Consider the following 19,699-nt stretch of genomic DNA (forward strand, 5'->3'; position numbering starts at 1 on the left):
TTCTACATTCCACTCAAAGTATCACAGCAGGTGTGACACTAAGGAGTAGGTCATGCTCTGTGATCCAGTATCTTATTCATTATCTTCCAGTTCTCTGTTGTTTGGCTGCTGATAAATTTCCACTAAGAATTTAGGGTGGGTGAAACAAACTGGCAAATGTACAGGTTGTAGACCAGTCCAATATTTAGGTGTTGCTATGCAGATTAAACAGATCAATTTCAATTACTCAAGGGTGAAGGAATGTGCAGGTCATTACAGAATTCACAGTGATGGGTTCATTACTCCTTCTTGAGAGAAACCAAAGTTTGGCAAACAGAGATAAGAGCAAACTCCTGTGTGATGACAGTTTGCAAAAAGATTAACGTTCACCATGAGGCCAGGAGATGAGGCATGCATACATAGATGAACAGGCGTTAAACATACAACATACATAAGAAATTATTATCAGTTGAATTTGTTTAACCTTTCATCCCATGGAAATCCTAGCAATAACAGTTTATAATATAGTGCTTCAATAATGTATAGCATACATCCTCAATATTGTTGGAAATGATTCAGGCTTGCTATTTAATATAACATTGATAAATCTATATCTCACAAGTACTTAGCTTGCTCAGTTATTATAAATGTATTTCTTGGCAAAGGAATGAAAGTTGAGTGGAGGTCAATGGCTCATTGTGGTCACAACTGAGACCTTTACCCAAGCTAATAGGCCCAGGTGCAAAAATATAATTTGGGAACCCCTCCTCCGTGCCAAGGTCATTATATGCTACACGGTTGACATAGAGAGGCAAAGGGTGGCAATGGAAGGCAAGGGGAGGCAGAGGGTGACAGAGAGATACAGTGGGTGACAGGGGTACAAATACAATGTACTGTGTGGTGTGGGGAACAGGAGGCATGTAACTTGCTGGGGGCAGGAATACAGTGGCCTCTGCTCTGTCCCTGCCAGGGCCTCTGCCCCTTGTGCTTTCCTCAGTTTGGCACTCAGTCAGACAGACACTGACACAGGTTGTGAGCTTCCTTTTAATTCACAGATGCAGTGAATCAGAAAAAATGAATAGCTGTCTGTTAATTAGATGCAGTATTATGTGTCCCGGACTCTTCTATCAGTCCGGCACACATAAGGTCAGCCCTGGCACCCCAAGGTAAAGGGCAGGTCCCTCAGGCAGTGGAGCCCACCCTGATCTCCGCATTGGGCCATTTATCATTTATCCAACATTGTTCAAAATGGGTTGTGGTGGTGGTGGTGGTGGTGGTGTGGAGGGGGGGGGGGGGGGATATCTCATTGCTGGTCTGGGCAGCAATAGGTCCCTTTGTCCTCAGGGGCTGCGGTGCAATGTACCTGCTGCACCAATGGTAGTTCTGCCTCTGCTAACAGGTGTCCCGTGTGCTGCTTACATCACATTTACTACTCATCTCCTCACAAGTGCCAGACATACTGTAGTCGCTGGCATCTCAGCTGTTAAATGCCACACTACCAGCTCCCAGTGCCACTTCCCTACCTTGAGTGTTGAGGCCTCCTGTTTCAATTGGAACCTCCACAAAGTGATCAATAATATGGAGGTCCCAGCAGAACTATGAGCCTTTAATCACAATTATACATTATATATAACATGCTATAATGGCGCAAGAACGGCATGAAGTATGAAAATGTATAAAAGAATGGGCCTTACCTAAACTAAGCCTGTCACGTGGAAATTCCCACTTGCTGCTGTCATATGGAAGTCTCTCACACTGTTCATCCAGTGGCATCTCATCAGGATCCATAATGATGGAAAGGTAGCCTGTTTTCATTTCTGATGCATGTGGCTGTAGACAAGATAAGAAAGGTAAAAATGCACACATATCTTTGGCTATATAAAGGTCAATATCAAGGTGGTGGAACTACAATCCCACAATGCACTGCAATCCTTTGGCTGTTCCTAACAACTGAAAAGCTGCAGGTTGCCTTCCTTTGTTCTATATCATTACAAAAGCAGGTGGCTTACACTGTCTGGAAGACTAGATGTTGCTGTTGGCTGCACAGGAGGCATTTATACCTCCTAAACAAAATGTTATACATCATTTTATCATTCCAAGTGAACCAATATCAGTATTCAGTCTCTGGCAACCGCAGCAAAATCTACTTCCAAACACTGACAGCTGGAAACAGCCACATGCAGAATTGTTTTATCATGGTATAACTTGTCCTCATGTTGGAGATAGAAGAAACATGAAAAGACACATGTAAGAATGGAGAAATTAAAGCATCATACAATATACAGTAGTAGTCACAACCGGTGGCAGGTAAGTGTATGGTCGAATACCATAGGGTGTGTTTATGTAAATGTGGCTCAATTACAGTAGATGCGGTTCAAATGCAGTCACAGTATGCCTGTCAGCTGGCGCAGTTATTGCTGTTGATGCTGGATCAAATATATACAATGATGAAGATAATGATGATCAGTAGATAATGATGATTAGTTAGCTGCTAATGACTGGTTGATTGTTGTGTCAAGACTCCTCCCAGTGATGGTACTTAAAACGTTAGTATGGCTGCTATATTACATGAATTGGCGGCTGTCTATTCATATTATTTAATGAATACTTATATTCTGTTTGAACTTGTGTACAGTATATGACACATTAGATGAGACATGAAGAACCAGACACCACTTAGTGCTGCACCCCCAGCAGTGTCGTTTATTCCATCACAACAAGCAGTGCTTCATATGCTTTGGCTACAACATGTGTGATCTATATATGAAGGGCTTTTCCAAGACAAGTACTTACCTTTTTCAGCTTCCGTATGAACAGGGTGAGAAGAAGCCAGAACAAGGTGGCTGCCACTCCTGTGCATACAAGGATGATGACTTCTAAGTTAGATTTCTCTTCTCCACCTGTGAACACAGTTGTACAGTTCACATTAGGGCTAGCTCAGTGCTAAGGTTACCAATATATAGCTCACTTTAAGTAACCGCATACTGTCCAGGTATTGCTTGACTGTGAATCTGAAAAGCTAGCAGCGCTGCTCACCTCGTATATAGATGAAGGCAGATGTGTTCGCATGACCCATTTCATTGGTTGCTATACACTCATACAAACCCTCATCTTCCTTTTTGACTCTCTCAATCATCAGACTGTTATGGTAAAGCAGAGTAATTCCTATAAAAAGAACAATATGAACACCATATATTATCTCATATAGAGAATTTGTGCATAACCTAACAAAGAGAAATGTGAATAAATCCCAAAGAGAGTTTGTTTTACACCATGGATGGGATGTAATGAGTTAGGCGACCATACGGGATGCTGGTCAAACTCTGACTTTTTTTTTAAAGGGGCAGTCATTTACAAGGCTAATCCATGCCTTGTAAACTAATGCCCCCTTAAAAAAATAATCAGTCCCTTATGTCCATTTTTTATATCTCAATGTTCATAACATAAAATGGTATGTTTCACGCTGTAATGACATATATGTTCGTGTATTCATATCTTTTATCTTTTTTTTGGTTACTGTCATCATTCTGTGAAACTACTGTTGACAGTTTTTATCTTGAGATGTATGGAAATTGTTTTATTTGCAAAATGAAAATGAAGAATTTACAAAAAAAATTAAAAATCAGAATTTGTTCGGCATCCTGCACTGCCGCCGACCTCAGACTTTATTACATCCTGGCCCATCTGTGTAATCAGGGTCACCAAGAGATTCATCAGCATGCGGTGCTGGAGAGGGGTGTGGCCAAGTGTATGGTGGTGTGTTCATGCCCCATTCTGAATAACACATCCTTAGAAGAAGCTGTGAGGGGAGCACATGATGAGGAACATGTGACTGTGCCATGTTGTGAATAGGGTTATGCCTTCTTGACATTGATGGGCTGGCCTGTGTATGGTCCTGTGTGCAATACTTTCTCTGGTAAACAGACATAACTATCTAACATAATTTTAAATGTTGTCGACTTTTCACCAAACATTCTGATGTCTATTATACATATGACGAAGCTGGGTTTGTGCTGTTTATGGTTTTGAAAATGTAAAATTGCATTTTAATCATATGGGCCGGGAAGTAATGAAGACCAAATTTAGCGGCTGTGCGGGATGCCGGCTGAGCACGGTCGATTTTTTAAAGGGGCAACCATTTACAAGGCTAAACCATGCCTTTTAAATGATTGCCCTGCTAAAAAAACCATCCGAGTTCGGCCGGCATCCCACCGGACTTCATTACATCCCGGTCATGGTTGGAGTTGTAGAGTGCTAATTATTAATTATGAGTATGTGCATCATATACTTATCATCAAGGTGATCACGTTTTTTATTTATTAACATTTATTTATATATATATATAGCAGTATATTCCACTGCACTTCTACCATTGGTCACTGGTTGTAGGCAAATATGACATTTAAATCTAGATATCTGGAGGCTGGAGGAGGATATGGAAGGAGGTGAGCATTCCAGAGGTACAGATGGTGCAGCTGAGACCAAGCCTTGTATATATGAGGAAATTTCGGGAAAAGTGCAATTTATGGACAAATTCTAAAGGGGTCTGCAGGAGTGACTAAAGATAAGAGATGAATAATGAAAGCATCTATATGTGAAACTGAGTGAGAATAATGATGTTGATGCAGCAGGAAATAGGAAGTAAGACAGTTTGTACAGTATGTTAGCTCTGTAAATGGTAAATGCAATGGCTAAAAACAACCTGTTGCTCTCAGAAGAAGAGGTAACATAGGTTGGATAAGGATGCGGTTGAATAAATCAGAGAAACATAGACAATTCTGCTGATTGCTGTAGGGAAGGAGGAGTAAAGCGTTCAGTGCCACACACATATAGGTGGATATTTATCAAAGGTGCTGATTGGGTGGTAATTTATCTCTCACAATTGTACTTCTCTCCAAGATTTGATAAATACCCTCCCCCCCCCGCCCCCCCCCTCCACACAGCGATTGTTAGAGCTGCTATCCTTACCTGATGCAGGTTTTAACAATTTGCCATTCTTCAGCCAGGTAATGGTAGGTGAGGGTAATCCGGTGACATTACATTCTAGGATCAGTGTGCTACTGCTGTTTACTATCGCACTTTGAAGATTCTGCACCACCCATGGAGCCTGCTTATCTGCAATAAAACAGATACAAAATGACAGACACAGAAACATTAAACGTACAGCAACACAAAAGTATAACTTGTATATAACCTAATAAAAATCAAGAATATAATTTTAACAGGAACACCTTAGCTACTGTAGTTGACAAGTTAGACCAGGAATGTATAATTTAAATCTGTGTGAGGGGCATAATGGAAGATAAATAAATGTTGGAGACAGGGCTGGAACAAGACCTGGGGGTGCTGCCTTAGGTGGTGTCCCCCAACTTGGTCTTCATCCAACGCTAGGCATTAACCCCCACACCTCACTCTTACATCAACAGGTGGAAGGTAAGAGCAGCAACCTCAACTCTGAGACTGTGGCTCTAGGTTGTGATTCCCCCTAACCATTAGGTTAACATATTGTTAGGGCTAGACAGTGGCACCAAGGAAGCCAGAAGTGGGTCATCCAAGTAATAATCAAAGTGGATTGATTACTAAATTCATAGTTTACTATTGTCTGTCTTATTCATCAAGACATAAGCATGGGATGCAAAGTGTACAATTAACTTCAAGTATTCATTAAAATATATAAGCATGTGTGAAAAAGTTGCCTATATGCTACAATGGCTAATGCCATCTAAGGATGCTAAGGGAGCTAAGCTGCATAGATAGAAAGCTCTTGAAAATGTTTTTGCAATCAGAAATAAAGGCACATTGCAGATATTACTATTATCACTATCATCTGCTGTGGTATTCACTGGTCGCCGGTCACATAACCGCATCACAGTTTGATAGCCCATTTACTGCAGAAAGCCACCAAAAACATTTATTTTGGAGAACGGACCACAAAAAAAAGAGTTCAATAAATGGGCTCCTTAGTCTGCCTAGTGCACTTATCATACAGTGCTGACAAGTAAGCAAGCTTTCCACATGCTATTACCAGGCGATAATAGTGGTGTGCAAGTGATGGCGCTGACCAAGGCATAAGGCCGAGGGGTTGGCACTATATGGTGGCGCTAGGAAAACAGTAAGACTAGGTTTGCCTTAATCTGAAGTTGAAAATATTTGTCATCATACAATGATTTCCTCAACATATGCTAGCATATAATCATAATGCTTGTGTCTTATGGTGTGAATATAATATAACCCACCTAGAATGATCAAACTTTTTGTCCGTTGAACCGTATCATTGTATTGTGTCTCAGCCGAGCAGTTGTACATTCCAGCCTGCTCTTTTGTCACATTTGTCAGAGTCATTGAAAGATAAGTGGTATGATTGTCAGAATGGATCTCCATGAGGTGTGCAGGGACCACTTCTCCAGAAGGGTAGAACCACGCCAAGTTTGTAAACAGATATTTGTCCACCTTGCAGACAAGCTTGACATCACTCGCCACCAAAACAGTTGTCTCTTTTTCTGTCATGACACCCGTCTTAATCTCTGCAAGAAAATGACACGCAAATAGGCTATAAAAAGTTATCTTTCTTATGTAATTTTATATTATAAGGCGTGCCCTAGTGTAAAATACATGGATATTAGAAGTCAGTGAGGAGTTCTATGATATTATAAAAAAACAAAACATGATTGTAAACCTCTTTGTCTCGCCTGTGAATTTTCACTTGTGAAAAATGTATTATCCTAATAGGATATATGATAAGGCATCTAAAAACCAACTGGGCATAAACTGGCATAACTCTTGTAGGCAACAAAAGCGTTCAACTCCGGGTGCCAGGTGGGGATAAGGCTGTTGGTGGGATAAGGCTGTTGTGAGGTTGCAGCACCTAAAAATACTGTTCTACAGCCTAGAACACCTGGTTATTATAATCTGGGCTGCACGCTGCTTTTGCCAGTGTACGTCCATTTACACTGTATGTCCTGGCCCACTCCTGCAGGTGTGATCACAACATTTTTACCTTGCTCAATAATAATGTGAGTGAAACGTATTATCATTGTCATGTTGGTAAATACAGTCCAAAGACGATCACTGATTCTATAATCCTCTGTGTGGGCGGTCATCTTCTGACCCCAGTGACACCGGAAAAGATTAAGCTGATTGGCTCAGTCCCTGGATGGGTAAATATTATACATATAGGCCCTCATTCCGAGTCGTTCGCTCGGTATTTTTCATCGCATCGCAGTGAAATTCCGCTTAATACGCATGCGCAATATTCGCACTGCGACTACGCCAAGTAATTTTACAATGGAGATAGTATTTTTACTCACGGCTTTTTCATCGCTCCGGCGATCGTAGTGTGATTGACAGGAAATGGGTGTTACTGGGTGGAAACAGGCCGTTTTATGGGCGTGTGGGAAAAAACGCTACCGTTTCCGGAAAAAAACGCAGGAGTGGCCGGGGAAACGGGGGAGTGTCTGGGCGAACGCTGGGTGTGTTTGTGACGTCAAACCAGGAACGACAAGCACTGAACTGATCGCAGATGCCGAGTAAGTGTGGAGCTACTCTGAAATTGCTAAGTAGTTTGTAATCGCAATATTGCGAATACATCGTTCGCAATTTTAAGATGCTAAGATACACTCCCAGTAGGCGGCGGCTTAGCGTGAGCAACTCTGCTAAAATCGCCTTGCGAGCGATCAACTCGGAATGAGGGCCCTAGGCCACTTAAATTTGTGGTCAATTTATACAAAATTAAGTCAGCAAAATCTAAAAGATTTCTATATTCTAGAATTTTTAAGCTTTTCAATTAAAACCTTGTCACCCCTTAGAAAGCATTAACTCAATTCTAGTGACCGGAATGACAGTATCAATATAATTAAGGTAGCCAAGTAAAATGATACAGGAATATGGTCGTGTATAGTTGCCAGCCTATCCTTAAATAACTTCCAAATGTGCTTGATGGATTTTGAAGGATTTCCAAACATAGAACATTTGTAGGGAATCTTGTACTGAATAGTATTCACATTACAAGAATCCTAAGCCTCTGAGTGCATTGCAAGCAGTCAATAACATGAGACCATGCTATTACTTTACAAAACTGTATCTCATATGCATTTTCATAGCTTGTTAGTTAGTTTAGCAGTTTGTATAGTTCTGTATGTGTAATGGATGATATGACTATTGCCAAGCAGCACTAATCTACAAAGCATGATAACATTGTATTTTTGTGAAACTATTTTCTTTTAAGATTGGAAAAACTAATTATAAACAGTTATTATTCTCACACACAAATCATTGTCACGCAGTGCACACTTATCTGTGCAGTTGCCATAACACACATATGCATTCCAATTGCACACATTTAAAGTGCCTTGGGCTATACTGTTATTATTGATACCAGCCATTGAATTAGTATGTGATGCGTGCAAATCACATACCGACCTTTGTACATCTGAGCCATATGGAGAGAGCTAACACGTAGCTACTGCAGCCTGGAACCTATTAGTGAGAAACATGTATTCTTTATTGTCAGCCAGGAGGTAGTAATTTTACTGTCCTCTAAAGGAAACAGACAACAGAACTAAAATCGCATTGGACAAGTGCTGTGCACTTTATGGAAATGTCCAGGAATGAGACAATGAGATTAGCATGTAAGAGTTCTAAGAATTTCCTGGACCCTTCACTTAATATGATGCAGCCAGCACATAACCATACCCAGAACCTTATATATGAAACTGATAATCTCCTATTAGAATACCTGCAATTTGCTTTTACCCCACAAGACCCATAAAGTTGAACGTGTATTTTATTTATGCTCTCTATGCTGCTTCATGCATTAGCCTCCGTGATAACCTCAGCTCTATTCTCTCCATCACATGAAGTAATTTCGTACAACTTGCCAGATGTTCTAAGGAATTTGAAGACAGATATTCTGTTTACTTAGTTTATCATTCATTTTTCACATATTCCCATTCCCATTCTCCGTGGAACTGCAACTGATTATGATCAAATGATTATTAATGTTGGCCAAAGTGTTGAATTCAAATTTAAGTAGAAAGTAAGGGGCTGGAACGTTAAGGGACATTATATTGGTATTGAAATAATACAAAAATAATGGTAAGGTCAATATTGTTATCTTTATTACTATAGTATTATTAGACCTTGCAATGAGTTTACTCTTATTTTTACTGTTCAGCATTGCGGTCGTCTCATAATGTTATGATAGCCCGATGGTGCTTTAGATGGGAGTCGCAGTCTCACATGGAGGTAAGATACCACTGCACAAACAGGAGGAACAGCTGGAAAAAGATAGAGGAGGGTGAGAGACACTGGAGTGGGGTAAGGGTAAGGAGTAGATAAATAGGAGAGGGAAAGAAAAAAATGATAAGTGAATTCAAAGGAGAGAAAGAATAGTGTGTGAAGCTTAGCGGTGGGAAGGGCAGAGAAGGAGAAACTCAAAGTCATATGTTAATATAACATGTATTCTGTATTCAGGCTTGGACTGGCCCACAGGTGTACAGGGAAAACCACCGGTTTGCCTGGGGGCCCACCTCCTCCTCAAAGGATCAGGTTCTAGACTGTGCACTTAAATTATACATCATACATTTGTTACCTTAGACTGGATTATGGTGTATTTTCTACAGTGCATTGCTGTTATTAATCTAGTACATTATCATGAACGCAGCAGCTGAATTTACTGTATATAGAAGGGGCCCAGACATTGCACTCTCTAATGGTTAGTCAAACCAAGGAACCGAGGAACCGAACCCGCTCATCACTAGTTTTTAAATTTCACTGTTTTCCAAATGTAACTTTTTTGTTTTGGTTTTATTTGTTTAAACCTGAGGTTATTACTGTTTAAATGATTTGAACAGTTTTTTTTACATATCCATACTTAACAATATTTTCAAATACAAAACATGGGCATAAATTAAATAAACCCTTCCCATGATCTGCCCGTACCATTAGATGTGTCCAAACCTCATATCTGTTCCCATTTAGTTTTAGTGATAATATAAGAAGATGATGTGGCACATCATCTTCTTAAGATGATGTGGCACACCCCATCAGTAGACTGGCCACACCCCTAAACATGGGCCCATACCACTGCATTCCCCCGGTGGGCCCTACATGCCCCAGTTCGACACTGTCTGTATTGTTATATGTAAAACACATGGGTTTTTAATTGAAAGTGACGTTTAATCCACAAAAGTGTCCTGCATACATATGTGATATGATATACCGCACATTGTCATGTGGCGGAGAGTTTTGTTATTGACCAGTGCTGCTCTCTTTATTATTTTGCTAATTTCTTACATAAAATTTGAAGTTGAGTCCCAAACTTAATTTTGCAGCACAAAATAAAAACCTACTTCATCGAACAGTTGTTATACAATATAAAAAAGGCATGACTTTATGTCCTCACTTACAAATTCAGTTGTAAGATAAGTATAAAGGCAACATACGGTGTTATAGCACAAAATCAATTCTATTGGAGCAAAATGAGTTATGAAAATTGAAAACCTCCTAAGAGACCTTTATGGACAGTACTAGCCTAGGTCCAGGAGCTTGAAAAGAGGTAAAACTACTGTAAATGGGACTTAGCTGTAAGGTGAGTATGGATACCGCACAGATGTGCCCTCTAAATAACTCAATAAGTATACGGTGTTAGCTGTTCTAGATATGTTAATGCAGATCAATAAAAACATTTTTTTTAACTATAAAGAGTGCCCCAACAAAGAGAGTCTTCTTATATTATCACTAAAACTAAATGGGAACAGATATGAGGTTTGGACACATCTAATGGTACGGGCAGATCATGGGAAGGGTTTATTTAATTTATGCCCATGTTTTGTATTTGAAAATATTGTTAAGTATGGATATGTAAAAAAAACTGTGCAAATCATTTAAACAGTAATAACCTCAGGTTTAAACAAATAAAACCAAAACAAAAAAGTTACATTTGGAAAACAGTGGAATTTAAAAACTAGTGATGAGCGGGTTCGGTTCCTCGGAATCCGAACCCCCCTGAACTTCACCCATTTTACACGGTTCCGAGGCAGACTCGGATCCTCCCGCCTTGCTCGGTTAACCCGAGCGCGCTCGAACGTCATCATCCCGCTGTCGTATTCTCGCGAGATTCGTATTCTATATAAGGAGCCGCGCATCGCCGCCATTTTCACTCGTGCATTGGAGATGATAGGGAGAGGACGTGCAGCGTTCTCTCAGTTGTGTTCAGTGTGCTGCAAATATCTGTGCTCAGTGTGCTGCAAATATCTGTGCTCAGTGTGCTGCAAATATCTGTGCTCAGTGTGCTGAAAATATCTACGTTCTCAGCCTGAAAAAAGCTCCATATCTGTGCTGCATTGTAGTATATAGTAGGAGGACAGTGCAGAATTTTGCTGACCAGTGACCACCAGTATTATATCAGTACGGTACAGTAGTCCACTGCTCTACCTACCTCTGTGTCGTCAAGTATACTATCCATCCATACCTGTGGTGCATTTTAGTTGTGCGCAGTATATATAGTAGGAGGACAGTGCATAATTTTTCTGACCAACAGTATATAATATATAGCAGTACGGTACAGTAGTCCACTGCTCTACCTACCTCTGTGTCGTCAAGTATACTATCCATCCATACCTGTGGTGCATTTAAGCTGTGCGCAGTATATATAGTAGGAGGACAGTGCATAATTGTGCTGACCACTAGTATATAATATATAGCAGTACGGTACAGTAGTCCACTGCTCTACCTACCTCTGTGTCGTCAAGTATACTATCCATCCATACCTGTGGTGCATTTAAGTTGTGCGCAGTATATATAGTAGGAGGACAGTGCATAATTGTGCTGACCACCAGTATATAATATAGAGCAGTACGGTACAGTAGTCCACTGCTCTACCTACCTCTGTGTCGTCAAGTATACTATCCATCCATACCTGTGGTGCATTTAAGTTGTGCGCAGTATATATAGTAGGAGGACAGTGCATAATTTTGCTGACCACCAGTATATAATATCTAGCAGTACGGTACAGTAGGCCATTGCTATTGATATATAACTGGCATATAATTCCACACTATAAAAAATGGAGAACAAAAATGTGGAGGGTAAAATAGGGAAAGATCAAGATCCACTTCCACCGCGTGCTGAAGCTGCTGCCACTAGTCATGGCCGAGACGATGAAATGCCATCAACGTCGTCTGCCAAGGCCGATGCCCAATGTCATAGTAGAGAGCATGTAAAATCCAAAAAACAAAAGTTCAGTAAAATGACCCAAAAATAAAAATTAAAAGCGTCTGATGAGAAGCGTAAACTTGCCAATATGCCATTTACGACACCGAGTGGCAAGGAATGGCTGAGGCCCTGGCCTATGTTCATGGCTAGTGGTTCAGATTCACATGAGGATGGAAGCACTCATCCTCTCACTAGAAAACTGCAGTGCCACTCCTAGATGGGCCAGGTGTTTGTGTCGGCCACTTGGGTCGCTTAGCTTAGCCATCCAGCGACCTTGGTGCACCTCTTTTTTTCTTTGCATCATGTGCTGTTTGGGGACTATTTTTTTAAGTGCCATCCTGTCTGACACTGCAGTGCCACTCCTAGATGGGCCAGGTGTTTGTGTCGGCCACTTGGATCGCTTAGCTTACCCATCCAGCGACCTTGGTGCACCTCATTTTTTCTTTGCATCATGTGCTGTTTGGGGACTATTTTTTGAAGTGCCATCCTGTCTGACACTGTAGTGCCACTCCTAGATGGGCCAGGTGTTTGTGTCGGCCACTTGGGTCACTTAGCATAGTCACACAGCTACCTCATTGCACCTCTTTTTTTCTTTGCATCATGTGCTGTTTGGGGACTATTTTTTAAATCTGCCATCCTGTCTGACACTGCAGTGCCACTCCTAGATGGGCCAGGTGTTTGTGTCGGCCACTTGGGTCACTTAGCATAGTCACACAGCTACCTCATTGCACCTCTTTTTTTCTTTGCATCATGTGCTGTTTGGGGACTATTTTTTAAATCTGCCATCCTTTCTGACACTGCAGTGCCACTCCTAGATGGGCCAGGTGTTTGTGTCGGCCACTTGGGTCGCTTAGCTTAGCCATCCAGCGACCTTGGTGCACCTCTTTTTTTCTTTGCATCATGTGCTGTTTGGGGACTATTTTTTTAAGTGCCATCCTGTCTGACACTGCAGTGCCACTCCTAGATGGGCCAGGTGTTTGTGTCGGCCACGTGGGTCGCTTAGCTTAGTCACACAGCTACCTCATTGAGGAGCACTCTTTTTTTCTTTGCATCATGTGCTGTTTGGGGACTATTTTTTAAATCGGCCATCCTGTCTGACACTGCAGTGCCACTCCTAGATGGGCCAGGTGTTTGTGTCGGCCACTTGGGTCGCTTAGCTTAGTCATCCAGCGACCTCGGTGCAAATTTTAGGACTAAAAATAATATTGTGAGGTGTGAGGTGTTCAGAATAGACTGGAAATGAGTGGAAATTATGGTTATTGAGGTTAATAATACTATGGGATCAAAATGACCCCCAAATTCTATGATTTAAGCTGTTTTCGAGGGGTTTTTGTAAAAAAAACCATCCGAATCCGACAAAAAAATTTCAGGGAGGTTTTGGCAAAACGCGTCCGAATCCAAAACACGGCCGCGGAACCGAATCCAAAACCAAAACACAAAACCCGAAAAATGTCCGGTGCACATCACTATTAAAAACATTAATATTTCCTATACATAATGACTTAATTCTTAAACATTATTAGAGATTTCTACATAGTGGATTTGTCCACATTAGCCCAGTACCATTCTAATCTAAAGGTACTTTTAGAGAAGGGGAAAGAGGCAAGCAACGATCCAATATGTTAGAAGTGCAGTCACACCACTGTGATGTGTGACTGCACCCCATTATTATGTGCACACACGTTTCTCTTGATCACTTAATTTAAAAAGTGATAAGTTTAAAAAAACAAGTGCATTCAACCAAAAATGTTAAATGATCTTATGTATGTTTTTTCATTTAAAAAACTTTAAATTATCTTATATATGTTTTTTTTTAAATATACTGTAGGATTTAACATTTGGTGATCTACTGTGTTCGGCCTCTTTGGTGGTAACAGCTGCCGCCGAACATGCGGAACAAGCATCCTGGCTCTGTTTCCAGTAGTGAGCCTAATGCTAAAGAAAAGCACCAGGCTACACACAGCTGGTGGATTACCACAAGAGAGCCGCAATACTCATACTGTACAGGTGTGTGTCTACATCGCCCTGTATTTTCTCAACCCAACCACACCACAGTACCACTAGCGGCACAGAATTACTAGTTTCTGGTGGCTGCTTCATTATTAGCAGCTGATAATTCTGCTGACCTACAATAGCCTTGTGCACTTTCCCTACCAGCAGACGTTTAATTCCGCTACTGTATGTGTCTAGTGTACCCCACACCTCGCATACTGTAGGCTCACTGAGCAGTGCATAAAGTATTTAAGAAGACATGAAAGTAGAAGATATTGGACATACCTCCTGTGTTCCAGTCAATAGCACTCACAGCAGTTTCCACCATACCAGTTTTCTATGGGGATGGTGCTATGGGGCTATTTTATAAGCTTACAAATCTTACTGTACCTTTTCAGAGTTGGTCTCTGTTAGAGGGATTAACCCACTTACATCTATGGGGAAAGCGGGCTGATGAGGAACTCCAGAGATCCCTCCCCGGTGGGCTGGAGCTCTACCTGATGAACAATGTAACTATTTTGCTTTGCAGTGCCACAGTCAAGTGACAGGTCAGAACCCTCGAGTAACGCAATCACTTAACTTTATGCTCATCGATGAATTGAGCGTTTATGGAAGCACGAGTCCCAGAATCTGGCCCTTGATAAATTGCCCAGATATGCAACAATTAGGAATGGGGGTTTTTCGTGGCCTTTGCACAATTCTTAATAAGTAGGACACATTGGAGTCCATGCATTAAAAACTTACGTTACACAGGGAAACAATCACTCCTGCTTCGCCTGTTAATGTTGGGAAGCAGGAGGCAGCTGCCGTAATTATCACTAACAACAGGTCTGCCGATGCGGGTAAACTATAACTCACCCCCTCACCGGTGACTACTCAGGCACACATTCCGCATCCTGATGGGTTTCCCTCTGCTCAGCCGTAAGCTGAAGTCCCGTGAGAAGAACAAGCACAGCAGTTTTTCCCCCAAACTTTGTTAACAAAGAACAAACAAACATAGATGACATCCAGATCGCAGGTGCACATACTGCAGGAGGCATATAACAGCAGCTATAGGTGACGAAGCCAGCACTGCAGAAGACATCTGATGCTAAGGGGTCTTTTCATAAAGAAAATGAAAAATGAATTGTTACTTATCACTAAACACCGCATCGGTTCGATGCAATGTATAGCTGGGATAAGTAGAAATTCCTGTATACTCACCTCTGTGGCGAAGCGCTGCGGTGTCCAGGGCTCCAGCGATGAATGGGTTTATTCATAAAGAAAATTAAAACCGAACTGTTACTTATCACTATACATCGCATCGGTTTGATGCGATGTATAGCGATGTATGGTGATGCGATTCAGGCACGGAGTGGGGGGTACTGCTGGGGAAGTCAGGGACTCTCTGAATTGCAGTAAGCAGAGAAAAGCCTTGTTTAACGCAAAACAGGGCTTTTCCCAGCTTTATGAATAGACCCCTAAGGGGTCTATTCATGTAAGAATGCAATGTTTATGTTGAACTTTTCGCTAAACATCGCATTCTTATTTCAGAGTTTTTTTCAGATTTCTAACGCAATTCATTAATACTTACCTGTTCCCTGATGCAATGCGGTATCCGGCTGTTTCGCGATCCCGGCTTCTCCAGTCTTCTCTCTTCATACCGCGGCTGGGGTCTTCTGCACATGCGCAGTGTCCCCCACCCCCCTGTCTCCAGGTGTCATCTGCGCATGCGCCGGGGAAACGAGACCTCCAGCGGCGGGCAAGGGCAGCAAGGAGGAGGTGACCTGGCATATGCAAATGGAAGGGGGCGGGGAGAAGGCAGGAGACAGACGTCTTCATTGCTTTTCTCCTGTACAAGCCTCCCCATAGCCTGTCTGAGATGGCGATGGGGTTTTGCGAAGGGTAACGGAAAGCTGGGCTTTCCATTCCTACATGAATTGCAGTCACCATACAAACGTACGGTGATGCGATTCAGCCACAGAGCGGGGGTGCCGCTGGGGAAGTTAGGGACTTCTCCACGGTAACCCGCTCTGTGAATTGCGGTAAGCAGAGAAAAGCCATGTTTACCGCAAAACAGGGCTTTTCTCTGCTGCATGAATAGACCCCTTAGTGACCTGAATCTTTAGTAACAGCTGGAACACTTAGCGCTGCCATAAGTGTCTATGACAGCGTGAAAATCTAGAATTCATTTAGCGAAGTCAGACAAAATGCTGAGAAATCCCTTTAATACATATTGAGAATCAGTATGTACAGGGATTTTCTCTGCGTTCTTCGTTTACACCCCTTATCTCAGCTTAGTACATGGACCCCTATATTGCTGACTGAAAAGCATAAAAATGACGAATGGTAGAACTGCCACTCTGAAATAATACAGACCCCCCGAGTAAAGAACAGATTCTTTGTGGTGAAACATTTGGCTATTTGGAATCCAAATGAGAAAATACTTCAGGGGACTATTCATTACAGCTGTTTAAGATTGTACTGTATGTTGAAGGAGGCAAGTATCTGTAAAAGCGTGGCAGTGTACACAAGGTGCAAACCTGTCCAAAATAAACTCTGCTCTGCACAAATCATGTCACAGAAAAGCCAATTACCGTCATTTTGTGATTTCAAAATAATCTGCAGATTTTCAAATAAACATCTGCTGACAGCAATTGTCAGATTATCCTGCTACCTCAGCTGGAAACACTGCTGACACACACTACAGTCTTTTTAAAACATTTCAAGCATACTGGTTTGCTGGGGAATTATTAATAGGCATCCTCTATTCATACTACCACCTTGGTAATACAGCTAGATGAGCTGATGCTTGTTTCTGGAAATATGCACAGCTGTACAGCGTCCACCTCTGCATTGGCAGGATATGCATCTGGTTTACAAAAAATATTCACTATCAGCATGAATTTGCACCATTCGCTATTGTGCAAAAGATGTTCCTCCTAAGAAGTGTAAAAGCATGTTTCTGCACCAGGGCCGCCATCAGGAATCCTGGGGTCCAGCACAAGTAGATCATGCAGGGCCCACCCTCCCAGCCTACCTCACAAGGCACGGAGGATGCAAAAGTGTATCTTGTAGGACGCACTCATGTGGACAGGGAGGGAGGCTTTTTCATAGGGAGGTAAGAATTCAGAGGCACTCAAGGGGAGGGGAGGCAATCATGGGGATATTGGGAGAGGAGGGGAGGCAATCATGGGGATATGGGGAGGGGAAGCAATCATGGGGATATGTGGAGGGGAGGTAATCATGGGGATGAGGGGAGGGGAAGCAATCATGGGGATATGGGGAGGGGAGACAATCATGGGGATATGGGGAGGGGAAGCAATCATGGGGATATGGGGAGGGGAGGCAATCATGGGGATGAGGGGAGGGGAATCATGGGGATATGGGGAGAAGAGGGGAGGTAATCATGGGGATATGGGGAGGGGAGACAATCATGGGGATGAGGAAAGGGGAGGCAATCATGGGATATGGGTAGGGGAGGTAATCAATGGGATATGGGGAGGGGAGGCAATCACAGGGATGAGGGGAGCGGAGGGGAGGTAATCATGGGGATGAGGGTAAAGTGTAAGAGGCACACATGGGAAGTGGAGGAGGGGTCAGAGGCACACATGGAAAGTGGGCGAAGGGCAGAGGCACACATGGGGTCATACCTCCCAACATGACCCTCTCCAGGAGGGACACAATGCTCTGCTCCTGGACTTCTCTCTTAATTTATGATTGCCATCACCTGTGGTGAAACACCTTTCTTATCCATTCACCTGTTCAAAACAGGTTCCTGCAATCATAAAATAAGAGAAAAGTCCAGGAGCAGAGCATTTTGTCCCTCCTGGAAAGGGTCATGTTAGGAGGTATGGGGGTGTGAGGCAACATACTAAGCTATATAGTACAGAGACAAAGAAAGGGGCAAGACAGGGACAGACATTTAAGGTGGTAGAGAGGGAACATAGGGGGTGAGATCCCTGTACTACTTACTGAGCTGGAGCATTCTTCCTGGGCAGTGACCTCCAGGTTTCAACGTTGAGCACAGGTCTGCAGAGAATCCAGCAACTTACGGCTCTAGCTCATGTGCTGCTAGTGCTGGATGGGTAGTTAATTTCTAAATATAACTTTCTTGGCAGCATTATGTTCTGTGTAAGTGTGGCTGGGCCCTTGCGCTGTCTGGGCCAGGTACAAGAGTACTGTCTGTCCCCTCCCCCAGATGGCGGCATACTTTTATGCATTCTACCTAAGTTAGAGTTACCCTTCCTGTGCTTCCAGGTTCAGACAATCATAAGTGGCAGAATTTTGAAAGTCTACCTACGCGCATGAAACCAATATGTTAAAGCGATCACGACATCAGCTTTTGAGCATGCTGTGCTGCTATACTGCATGTCTTTCTTCGCCATCCTGAGACATAACTGATGTGCCCCTCAGTAACTCCCTGTGTAGGAGGACCATAGAAACCCCAAAGTTCACTGTGCTACCACTGCAACATATACCATTAATAAATCCTACTGCTACCGCTGTTAATTGCCATATACAGTGAGTGCATACCTAGCGCACCACAATGTCCAGCATAACCTACACACTTCTGGCTGCAACTGAAATCCAGTTAACTTGTACCTGCTATTAATCCTGTATTTTCTGTTCCTGGATAATAAACCTTCACCCGGTTAAGTCATCTGGCGTGTGGAATAAGCTCCATTTCCCCACCTCTGCAAACTACTCAGTGAAGACTGATAATACAGCATACACTACAAATTTGCGTATGTTCAACTCCATATCAGGCACCATTAGAACTGTTACATACATCGTAACTTTATGAATTTACTGTAGGATTAACAATGCCAATTTATAGCTCTGCTCCCCACTGACCTCTTTGCCTGACAGGATGCAAAGTTGGTAGTTATGTTACTGTATGTTTTCTTCTGTTGTGTCTAACTGGCGCTCGTAGAAACCAAAGCGAGGTGGGTAATGGGCAGTCTAGCACTTCCTAAGTGTTAGACACCACTCCAGGGGGATGCTATGCCCTGAATGTGACATTAAGTGATTATGCATATAACAATTAAAGGAGTTTGATAGTTGGGAGGTAACCTGTAATGTTGTTTTTGTATGAGTATAAACTGATCCATCGGGGGAAGTCAGAGAGGTGACCAAGAACCCTATGTTCACTCTGTCAGAGCTACAGCATTCCTCTGTGGATAGAGGAGAACCTTCCAGAACGACAACCGTCTCTGCAGCAATCCACCAATTAGGCCTGTATGGTAGAGTGGCCAGATGGAAGCCACTCCCTAGTAAAAAGTACATGGCAGCCCACCAAGAGTTTGCCAAAATGCACCTGAAGGGCTCTCAGTACATGAGAAACAAAATTCTCAGGTCTGATGAGACAGAGATTGAACTCTTTGTCGCGAATGCCAGACGTCATGTTTGGAGGAAACCAGGCACAGCTCATCACCAGGCCAATACCATCCCTATAGTGAAACAGAGTGATGGCAGCATCATGCTGTGGGGATGTTTTTCAGTGTCAGGAACTAGGAGACTAGACAGGAATGAG

At 42.5% G+C, this 19,699-nt stretch overlaps 1 protein-coding gene across 1 annotated transcript in view; it reads right to left on the bottom strand.

Moving 5' to 3' along the window:
* LOC134948917 (vascular endothelial growth factor receptor kdr-like) overlaps nucleotides 1-19,699 on the bottom strand; it is a 334,002-nt gene that overhangs the window by 96,812 nt on the left and 217,491 nt on the right. The window contains exons 13-17 of the mRNA XM_063937198.1: nucleotides 6,216-6,503; nucleotides 4,948-5,094; nucleotides 3,016-3,144; nucleotides 2,773-2,879; nucleotides 1,674-1,809 (exon numbers count right to left, since the gene is read on the bottom strand). Coding sequence (XP_063793268.1) covers nucleotides 1,674-1,809; nucleotides 2,773-2,879; nucleotides 3,016-3,144; nucleotides 4,948-5,094; nucleotides 6,216-6,503 — 807 coding nt within the window. The remainder of the gene's footprint in view (nucleotides 1-1,673; nucleotides 1,810-2,772; nucleotides 2,880-3,015; nucleotides 3,145-4,947; nucleotides 5,095-6,215; nucleotides 6,504-19,699) is intronic.

Source organism: Pseudophryne corroboree, chromosome 8 (assembly GCF_028390025.1).
Source record: "Pseudophryne corroboree isolate aPseCor3 chromosome 8, aPseCor3.hap2, whole genome shotgun sequence".
In the NCBI taxonomy this organism is placed as follows: Eukaryota; Metazoa; Chordata; class Amphibia; order Anura; family Myobatrachidae; genus Pseudophryne; species Pseudophryne corroboree.